The sequence below is a fragment of the Pieris rapae genome, chromosome 12 (assembly GCF_905147795.1).
Source record: "Pieris rapae chromosome 12, ilPieRapa1.1, whole genome shotgun sequence".
Classification (NCBI taxonomy): domain Eukaryota; kingdom Metazoa; phylum Arthropoda; class Insecta; order Lepidoptera; family Pieridae; genus Pieris; species Pieris rapae.
In genome coordinates this window covers 7,200,112-7,211,390 of record NC_059520.1, presented here as the reverse complement: position 1 = coordinate 7,211,390, position 11,279 = coordinate 7,200,112, and the positions used below count along the sequence as shown (strand labels likewise).

General features: G+C 31.5%; 1 protein-coding gene across 1 annotated transcript; it reads left to right on the top strand.

The window, feature by feature from the left end:
* Positions 1-435: 435 nt before the first annotated feature.
* On the top strand, positions 436-4,797 carry LOC111002739 (class E basic helix-loop-helix protein 22-like). Its single transcript, XM_022272949.2, has 4 exons — positions 436-691; positions 2,150-2,246; positions 2,604-2,743; positions 3,063-4,797. Exons 1-4 carry the CDS (start codon positions 492-494, stop codon positions 3,205-3,207), a joined length of 582 nt encoding a protein of 193 aa, XP_022128641.1. The 5' UTR covers positions 436-491; the 3' UTR covers positions 3,208-4,797.
* Positions 4,798-11,279: the final 6,482 nt, after the last annotated feature.

Here is an 11,279-nt window from a genome sequence, read left to right as displayed (position 1 = left end):
ATAGTTATGGACCATTTTATTGATCGAAGTGTATTCCCAAAATTATTAAATATTTGACTGCAAAATATGCAGTTAATGTTACTCCAATACATATTTTGTATTAAAAAGAATAGGCACATACAATTTCTTATTTTCTAATTAAGAAGAAATATAAATATAGACACTTTTTTATTGTATTATTATTTTCAATGTTTCCGGTTCTAATGCAATTATTATATTGGAAAGTTTGCCATGCGTTACACACGCGCGACCGAATAAATCACAATCGTATCAGAACAATGCCCGAGATGAGAGGGGTGCGCGCCCCATCTGCGTACCAATCGATATGGACCGCGACTAGCACCATTATCTGACAACCCCGTTCCAAATTCAAACGTCTGATAGAACATTTATTTTTCGAAATAGTTTTTTTTTTTATTACAAAACCCGCCTGAAATTTTATAAAAGTTCTAGTGATTTTTATGATTCGTGGTATGTGTTAGCTAGTTAAAATGGAGGGGCGGAGGAATTGGGACGGCATGCCTTTAGGCGAATCGCACTCTCCTCCACAATCAGTGCCAGGCCGAAGGACCCCTTTGGGGGCTGTCGGTCTGGGCGGCTTCTATATGCAAGGAGGCCAGCCTCCGCCTCCACAACATTGCTATCCCACTGATGAAAACCAACCGGAACCAGGCACCAGCTATGGCCAACGGTAAGTTCCCTCTTTAATTGTGCTTTGGAAAAGATATATTTGTTTGGATCCCAGTTAAACTTACGAAAATCTATGAAAATAGAATGTTTATGCGGCTTTGTGTTCAAAAACATATGTTTTCTTGTTCGCGCATGCGCTGATAAGTACGGCATCCCGGTGAAATGCAAAATAACGTAGTTTCTTACAACAAACAACAGTTTCAATCATTAATAGCGATTATAAACAAATTTAATATTACACGATTTCATCATCATCTCCTATGAAGACGATTCTATTCTTTTTGTTTTTTAAGGAGGGCCTCAGAGTTTCGAAAATTTATTCCCATATTCCATTTAAATTTGTTATAAAGGCTAACAATACCCTAAAGAATTGTTTTTTAACAATTTGGTATTTGATATATATCACCCATAGTGACCATCTGTGCACTACATATTCCCCTAACAATGGAATTAAGTACCACAATACAATGATTTTCAATGATCACTGCACTTAATGTAGACTTAAAAATATTTTAGAGACGCATTTATGTTTTAAAATACTGATTTTATTTGTAAAATTAAAATCTAGCAAATATATTTTTCATAATTACGTGAACCTTTTTTTGCACATTTATTCTTTATTGCAAATGACTTTAAAATAAATATTGAAATAAACTAAACTTATTAAAACAATAATTACTTACACTCCACCAATAATTTACAGAAAAAGAATAATTATTAAAAATAAATAAAACCCAAAAAAGTTTAGTCCCTACTAAACCATTATTCTTTTAAATACTCGCAACATACAGCCGCTTTTGCGATAGTATTTATTTTAATAACTTAAGAATTAACATCTATAAATTTGTCTCCAAAGTAACCGCAAATCCATTTCTGACAGATAAAATGCATCACTTGTTCAACTGCATGTTTAAAACACAAGTTATTCGAATGATAACTAGTTTCAATAACATACGAGTTGTCGATTCTACAAATCGTATCGTATAGGAAAATCTATCGTCGATTCGTAGCCGTTTAATTTAATTTATTCGTTAACCAGCATTATTCTATACCCTGTTTCTCCTAAATCAAATTTATCCAGACGATATTTTAACACCACCTCTCGTTGACGACAACATCCTATTTTTGTCCTTTTAAAATATCTATTTATTTTAATTGACAAAAAATACAATTGTAATGCGTGGTTAAGCAGTTGATATCTAGCAGTAAACGAAAGAAGAAACAATGCCTAGTTTCGTGCGAATATGAACAATAAAATCGAATATCAATATGTCAATAACAATCCAATCGCAGGCATACATGTTAATCCGTTTGACCAATCACAATGATTGTTGACAGATATACGCATCATAGTTTTTTGTGCGCGGCTTTAAATATATCATTTAAGTAATTTAACTAACTATATCATGGGTCTACACTGAAGGCAAGTATGGCCTATAATGTAATATTGATTTTTCAGGGCACTTGGTGATGGAAAATCGAAACAGAAAATGCGCCAGGGCAAAAACGTGAGGTTAAATATAAACGCTAGAGAGAGAAGACGAATGCACGATTTAGTAAGTACCAAATTTATTTTTAATATTAAACTACGCATAATATTGCTATGGTAGAGATACTGTGACGAAACCTTTCCGGATTAATTACCAAATTATCCAGTAAGCTATGGAATTTTTGCTTAAGTAACGGTAAACTTTTTACGACAATCAGGCGGCCTGCTCATGTTATTATACAAAAATTATATTATTTATATGAAATTCGTGGAATTCTATATCGCCGTCTATATCTCCCAATAGCGATCCTAATTGAAATATTTGGTTTTTGTTCTAAGCTTGCGACTTAGATTTTAATATAACTACACAGACAATGTCTACAGATGTACTGAAAATATTTATAAATCGCATTTATATTTTCAGAACGACGCATTAGATGAACTACGATCTGTGATTCCATATGCCCATTCGCCATCTGTTAGGAAACTGTCCAAAATTGCCACGCTACTGCTAGCCAAGAATTACATTCTTATGCAAGCCAGCGCACTCGAGGAGCTACGCAGGTAAGACAAAGCATAGTGGTAGCTCTATATAATATCTACGACTCGTAGCAATAACTAATATTTGTTTAGTAAAATTATACTTCCGTCCCAATATATGGAAGGGATGAGGGATCTCTTTGCATCTTCTACCGCATTTACTATGGTGAGTGTTCAGAGTTGTTCAGACTAATAACACACAAAAGAAGAAAAAAAAGCAACAAGTACCACAAACTAGAAGCAATGTGTGGTCACGATAATACGTGCGGACGGCGTGAATAAACAACGCTTATAAAGTATTTTATAATTATTCATTTTAATAAGATAAACACCGTGTTTTCAGACTCGTTGCCTATCTCCAAGGAACTGCTACAGCCGCAGGCATCGTTGCCCCACCAGGCTTCGATCTAGCGGGTCTACCGGCAACTACTAAACTCCTTCAGCCACCATCGTTGGGACCACCAGCACCTCCTGATCCACCTTCTTGAGACCCAATGGTAAAAATGGAACCTCATTGATACTATGAACTGCCGTCTGAAGTATATAATAAGATATAGGTATTAAAGAAAAGATATGTGTAGAAGTAATTTGGTAGAAAAACTGTCTCTATAGATGTTACCTTAATTATAGTGTTAATCTAGACTTTGAAAATATAGTGTGTGTAGAATATTCCTTAGAAATGGACAACCCAGCATAGTTTCTTGCATTCTCTGTACACAAACTGAATTCGCTAACTCCAAATTCAAATTTCATGAATCCAAAAGTATATCGTCATATATCTTGATATGACGTTGACAGCTGACACTAACATTTTGGATAAAGAATTCTCCCTCTCTCATAGAGCTCTATGGCTCTATAGCCCCAAAATGAAAAATACGAAAAAAACTTTATCCTAGGCGTGCTATTATGCAACATAAATCGAATATGTGAATGACTTTAGTGATGTTACTATTAATCCGTAGCATAAGCGTGTCACGCCTGGCAAAATAGTTTCCTCTATGCCCCTATTTATTTTTTCTGTATATTTTATTTTTTTATAAATTTAACTAAAAAAGGACGAAAATTGTAAAAATTATGAGGTAAAGGGAAGAATTTACTTACTTCACTTAAAAAGGAAAAAGTTATACATATATGCCTAAATAGTGCAACACGCAGTGAGAAAAGACTCTCGCACTTTTATTTGTCTTTTCTTTGTTTACAAACTGCGATATTATTCTGCACAGCGTAGATTAGTTAAGTTTTATCTTTGCCAAAACTTAATTATTTGTTCTCAATTAATTAGTGTTGTGGAAACGAACTTAAATTAGATTTCTATCCACCAGAATACTCTGGACGCTTAAGGTTGCTCAGAATACTATTTTATTGGAATAATTGAAGATGAAAATTATCTGCGCCATTTTGTTCGCTTGGAAACAGTGATATAAGCGGCAAAGGGATAAGTTTTCATACTATGTAGGATTATTGGACATATTCCATCTTTTTAATGCATCCACTACTATAACTTATACTTAAATAGTCATTTCTAAGTCTACGAAGTGTAACGGGTGGCAATATGTATGTAAAGCGTTTAAAGACCATAAGATTATAAATCTTTTAATTTTATATATCATTTTATATAATTTTAATTATAACGTACGAAGTACCTAATGCTCATTAATCAACAATGCTCATCTTAAACTATCCAGTACTTATTTCGCATAATTACAACAATTCCTGTTTTTTCAAAATTCCTCACAATTCTCGCTCATACGTAGAAGAATTTAATTCATAAGGATGTACATGAAAATGGTATGTTAGCTCCTAATAATAAAAGTTGTAGTAGGTATATATATTACTACGTAAGTATTTATAGGGGAATAATATCTTCTGTAGAAGAAGATACTGTGAATCAATGTGCCAAAAACTAGTAGTTGTATATTAATTAGATAACTTTATATAAATAGGAGGATATATGTAATAATTATTGTATTAATATCGCCGATGTAGGTACCAAAGTAGGTATGAAAGTATTATTTTATTTATTTATTAACACTTCGTTACATAACAATATAAATTTGAACATAGTTAAATGAAAAGGAAAGCAACTGACGGCCTTATCGCTTTCGAGCGATCTCTTCCAGGCCAATACTGTGTGTGTAGAGGAAAAAAGGAAAATGTATTAAATTACATATGTAGGCAAGAAGTGCAAAAATACAAATTACATTTTGTTATTAAGAATAAACTAAACAGGAACAAAAAAATTAAACTAAACTGAAACTAAATTTAAAAAAATAATATTAAATTATTAAGTGCACATGAATCACGAAAATCTAAATCAAGATCAGTCTCACGTCAGTTAGTAGTTAGTACGAATGTTAGGGATACGATGTGGACAGGTAATGTTTGTACAGAAGAAATTTAAAGGCAGACAGAGAAGGAGCTAAGATAGAGAAGGAGTATTATCGCAATATATCGCAAAAGCATAGAAGCTTATGTATGACCGAGTTGTAAAACGTTTTGTTTGTATTCACCATTTCAAGTTAACCACAGTTAGTTTTCCATTGATGTTATTTAAGATTCCCATTTTAAATTTTTGAGATTTTAACCAAAAAATTTAATGTATTAATTTATTATAATTAAGTAGGTCGTATAAATAAGTAGTGCGTGTAAATTATATTTAAAAAATATATTCCTGAAAGTCACACCTTGAAACACTTGCTTCAATTATTAAGGTAATAATATTCATTTAAGTATTAATAAAGAAGGTTATTTATTACCTTCCTGCTTATATTGTCATCTGTGTTTGGATTTCTTGTATGGGTAAGGTAATTTTATAGCACAGATTATTATTATATTAAATTTGAAAATTATTGATAATTATTATATTGAAGGCGCGAAATTTTTATTATAGATAGAAACGTCCATTGGCACTTTATTTGTGTATTCAAAAACGACACTATACACAAAACTATAGTTATACAGTTAATCATGACTTAGTTTTAAATATTAATTAATATGTAAAACTAAGTAATTCTGTTTTTAAAATCCCTTATTTACTTATATATCGAAGCATATTTGTTTTGCTTTTACTCATAATTTTATTAAGAGAACTTAATAGTCTGTGTGTATAAAATAAAAGTCCATAGATTTTCTGCGACTCCACAAGTTATTTACTTTAGGGGAGAGATTTCAAATTATAACGTCAAAGTCCAATACATTTTTGATGTACGTCAGATTTTAGGCTTAAGTATCATTTCATAATTCGAACATTATAAATACTATACCTACTTTTTACTTGATTCTATGTGCGTATATAAAAGTTTTATTTCAAAGCCAAAGTAATTTGTGATTATAATAAGCAATAAATATAGAATAATGCGATTAATATTAAGTGTAATATAAATCTAAACATAAATTATTTAATGCCAATAAATATATAAGGATTTAATTTTCTTTTTCATTGATATTTATAAATTTAAAGTGTCTATACCCACGTACCAAGTTACAAAGCCCCGAGCCTGATTATTATATTTTATAAGGTTTATAAACATTCCGTCATCATACAACAAGAAGACCTTAAAACGCGCAGATAAAGTCTTTCAATTAGGTTCTCATTTAAAGTTTGCAGGCCACTAATTATTTTTTAATTCGGAAAGGCAATATTTAGTTATTTTTTAATAACGTATCTGGCGATTTCTAAGTTAATTTACAATACCAAGAGCGACATCTAGTACTATTTGTTTAGGCAGATGAATGTATTTGGAAAAGCGACATCTAGGAAAATTTGTTAAAAGTACATAATTAGAATATTATTATTAGTGTTTGACTATGACATTGAAATAAATAGTAAACAGACATCTAATGAAATAAGTAACTACTTAATCTATTCTTGATGTCTTTCTACCAAAAGCATACTGTTTGTTTTTTTGTTGTGCATACTTTTCAAAAGATGTCACTGTAAACAATACTCAACTATACGATCCAAATTTAGATCAATGATGCATATTTTGCACTCGTCTCGCTTTCCTGTTATGAAGTTCATACACAATAATACTTTTTTTATATAAGACAACACATAGAATGTTAATCGTTCTGTTACTGAACTATATAATATCACAAAGATTTACTGATGTAGCTAAATTGTAATTATTAAAATCTACAATTACGTAACAATTAAAATATGTTCCCTGAAGACCTTGCATTTCCAAGCCGTTTAATTGTTTTCATCATTATATATATATATGATTTTATTATTATAATTGCATCGCTTACCTACTAAGAATCGCCAAGCTTTATAAAGCTACACGTCGACTAATATGTCTTTGGTAATATCCAAAAAATACGAATTCAGTGGTAAAATAGAAAGCCAAATCACTTTGTATTTATTTAGAAGGATGAGATTTATTATACGACTTTCGATCTAAGGGGATTTTCATTTTGCTTATACGTACGTATAACATTGTGATTCACAGCTGCGCTGCAGTCTGGCAATGAAAAGTGTACCGAACTCTATACAAGGACCATTCGTTTGTTTTATGTACTAGGGAACCAGAATATCATCGAATAAATTTCAATTTCATTTTGTCAAGCACTTGTTGACACTGACCGCACATTGATAAGCGATAACATGCTTATCAATTCGTTATCTCCGTGGTATGCGAACTATTTTCTTCTTATAACCATTTGTTTTATAATATTTTATTAACAAAACACTATATGTGTATAGTTTTGTTTTAACTATGTAAGTGCATATTTCTACTTTGTCCGCTAATAAAATTATATAACATAACTAGCTGACCTGGCAAACGTCTTTTTGCCATCTATATCATTTATAATAAAAAATAGGGGTTGATCGTAGAGGGTTGAAAATTTAGGGTTGTATATATTTTTTAATGCTGTTGATACAGTTGTTCAAAAATAAAAATTTATCTAAAAATTAAAAAAAATATATTTAGGTGTGGTCTACCATTAACATTTAGGGGGATGAAAAATAGATGTTGTCCGATTCTCAGATATACCCAATATGCACACAAAATTTCATGAGAATCGGTCAAGCCGTTTCGGAGAAGTTTAACCACAAACACCGAGACTCGAGAATTTTATATATTAGATATATATCCTTTTGATTCCGATACTTTTCGAAAGTCACTTTATATATTTTCACTCCAGTATATCTCAGAGTTCGGTGTGCCTCTTGGCAAAGGCCTCCTCTAACCCTTTAGTTTAGTTTCAGTTCGTCCTCCCATCTTTTGCATAGTCCACCTCTTCTTCGTTTTCCGTCTCTAGGGTAGTTCACTATTTTGCTGCATTTTTCATGGGAGCTCCGTAGCATATGACCCGTTCATCTCTATTTCATTTAATCAATCTTAGTGAGAATGTCTGTCACATCTGTTCTAGCTCTTATGTCTGCGTTTATTTGTTCATCTAATTTTCTTATGCTTAGCATACTAATTTCCATGGCTCTTTGGCAGTGTGCTAGCATATCCCTGTGCTGCTTAGATAGTGTCTAAGTTTCGCAGCTATAGGTAAGGCAGGGTAGGATACAGGCGTTAAACACTTCTCTCTTTATTTTTTTGCTGAAATCTTTTGTTTTCATGATCTCCCTCAGTGACCAATATCTTTTCCATCCATTTGCTATTCTTCTTTTGATTTCTTTGGTGGTTATATCAGTTAGAGAGATAATTTGCCCCAGATAAATGTACTCTTCGACGTATTTTAGAGGTTGGTGATTAAGTTATATTTCGTAAGTGATTGAATTTGATATAAGTTTTGTTTTGCTTGTGTTCATTTCCAGGCCTACTTTCTGACTTTCTTTGTTCAAGTCTTGTATCATTTCTTCAAGTTTATGAGGGTTCTCTTCGAACAATACTATGTCGTGTAATAAAATTATACCTACACTTTATATCAATATGTCAAATGTTAATTTTGTTATTAAGATTTTCCACTTTGTATATTGACGTTCAAATATGTACATAGTCAATATCAAATGATAATAAATCGCAAAATATGTTGCTAAGCCAATACTCAGACGGCTGAACCAATTTAAGTATTTTTTTCTATTCCTTAAAAAAATGTTTCCACATAAAAAAAACGTTATGGCGAAACAAATTTTAAGGCTAGTGATTATATAAATATTGATTTGATTTCATATAATATCTAATTTAGTCCAAGGAGTCTCGTGTAGGAAATAAGTATGTATAGCTCAAATCCAAGTATAAAAATAAATATTTGAGAGAATTAAAGTCTATGATAATAGATGGTATTCATGAGACTATGGTATGAAATACGTTTAGGAATGCGAGCTTTTATCATTTTTACAACATTCCATACAAAAGCAAGATCGATTGATCGTTGTAGCATTTTTAAGCAGCACAAAATATTACTTGACTGTACATTGGTACTGTACATGAAATAAATCCACGTGGAATAAGTGATACCATGATGATCTTATGTTCCAAAATAAATGTATTTTTTTTATACGTAGATTTTGGTACTATTGTGTTTAGTATTTCATATGGACACTCTGGATAAGTACGAATATAACGGTGCCTTATAGATTCGTCGATAGATTGAAAGAAAACGTATCTAGGTTACATTATCCTTATTTAATTGTCACCCGCTTTTACACTATCTAGTCTACGGTACTTTCATTGGCGTGATTAAAATTATTTAACTTAGATTCCTCCAAGAATCGACCGAAAATCAGTCGCTATTGCTACGAATCGTAGTTATTTATACTATGTTTATATTATATGGGCGAATAAAATTTAGTTATAGAACTCTACTTTTATGGCTTACCCTAAATTACGAGGTAAGCTAAATAATGGAACCCCGTTGATGAATATAACCTAGCTTCAACCAGTGGGGTACACAATTTAATCTACCCACCCCTTCTAACCCACAAGACATTTATTATAAATGCGAAAGTGACTTTTCTCACCACTAACCACAAAGATTTGTGTGATTTTGTGTGAATTCATAGTACCCGTGTTTTCATAGTGTTTATGCTATAAATATATTTTTATATAGACCTTTTGTGTCGATATATTTGCTTCAATTCTTCAATAAATAAGCGAAATCCAAATTTTCATATTTTTAAAGCGTGATTCATGATTGGTGTGCCAAAAACGGGGCATCACACTTCCCTCAAACTCCATTGAAACTTTGTAAGATTTTTTCTCTTATATCAGACTAGCGAACATGGTAAATATGAGTTCTGAAAGAACAAATGCTAATCTGGACTACAACTGCTCACTGAAGTATTTCCGAACCAATGCGACTTAGGGTCCTTCAAGAAAATAGAGTAATATTTTCTTGAAAGTCCGACAACGCACTTGCGAGCCTTCTAGCAATGTGATTGTCCATGGGCGGTATGGCTTAACATCACGTGAGCCTCCTATTACATAAAAAATAGTATTGTTTAATTGTTATAATGACCTTCAGGTAAATAGACTTTTCAGATTTTTATTTAACTCCCATTCAGAAGTAGGTCGATAGGAGTATTATTTTTCAAATCAAATCAAATCGTTTATTTGCTACAATAGTCTTAAAATTAGTTACATAAATTACAAAAATCCGCCACATATAAAAAGGCATGCAAATGTCATCTTATATTTTATTTATTTATTTATTTACATAAATACATTTATTATCCTTTCATACATGTATGTACTTCTGTTCATGTTCTTATTTTCTACCTCGTCTATTGTATTTATATGCTATAAATGTGAGCAATATTTATGAAACTAATTTAAAAAGTCATTACCTGGCATTTAATAATTTAATATTCGTTTGTTTTCCTTGACGTTGCCATAAGAACGTCCTTGTCGAGGTAGTTGGTACCTAGTACCTACATAGTACCTAGGCACCAAGCGATACGACGTATATTCGTATATAGAGAGACCTACAGTACTGAGAGAGCGACAGCCGGATAGTATAGGGAAAGAAACCATGCACGTGCCATTTTACTTTTCATACAGCATAATTCCATACATTTTTGAAAGGGTCATGATAGTTCGCGCCAAGTTACGTTTATGATTATAACCCATAGACTAAACCTTTTTTGTAGAATATTTGATTTTTTTATAGTCTGTTATACAATATAAAATGATTTTCTGACATGTCAAATAGTAGTAGATAAACTTTTTTAAGTAGATAAGTAAATAGTAATAAAAATAATAACAGGTAATATAATTTTTTTGTAAGAGTGAAGGCAAAATTATAAATGTATGTACTAAGAAAATGCCAGATAAATTTTAACCTGAAGGAAACGAATATGTAAATTAAAATTTACTTAAGGATTTTAAAATGCGATAAATTATCACATTTTTTGTATACCTATTTTAATGCTACGTGGGCGTAACGAGAAGCAGAGTCACTAATGTAGTTTTATAGTTTGTTAAAAATATTTTTATATAAAATCATGACTTTTGTTTTACAATTAAATTTTAATTGAAAAAGTAAGTAGTACATACATTTGGGAATGATATCAACTACATTTGGGCTACATCTAGCTGAGGAAGGCATGAGACATGAGACCTGTTTTTGAGATTAAGTTCATTCATTCAACAAGGAGCGAGCA

Excerpts from the sequence above, each read along its gene's own strand:
- LOC111002739 (XM_022272949.2), top strand. The coding sequence starts at position 492 with ATGGAGGGGCGGAGGAATTGGGACGGCATGCCTTTAGGCGAATCGCAC. Across the intron at positions 2,247-2,603 it reads GAAGACGAATGCACGATTTA|AACGACGCATTAGATGAACT; the intron begins GTAAGTACCAAA and ends TTATATTTTCAG. Across the intron at positions 2,744-3,062 it reads GCACTCGAGGAGCTACGCAG|ACTCGTTGCCTATCTCCAAG; the intron begins GTAAGACAAAGC and ends CCGTGTTTTCAG.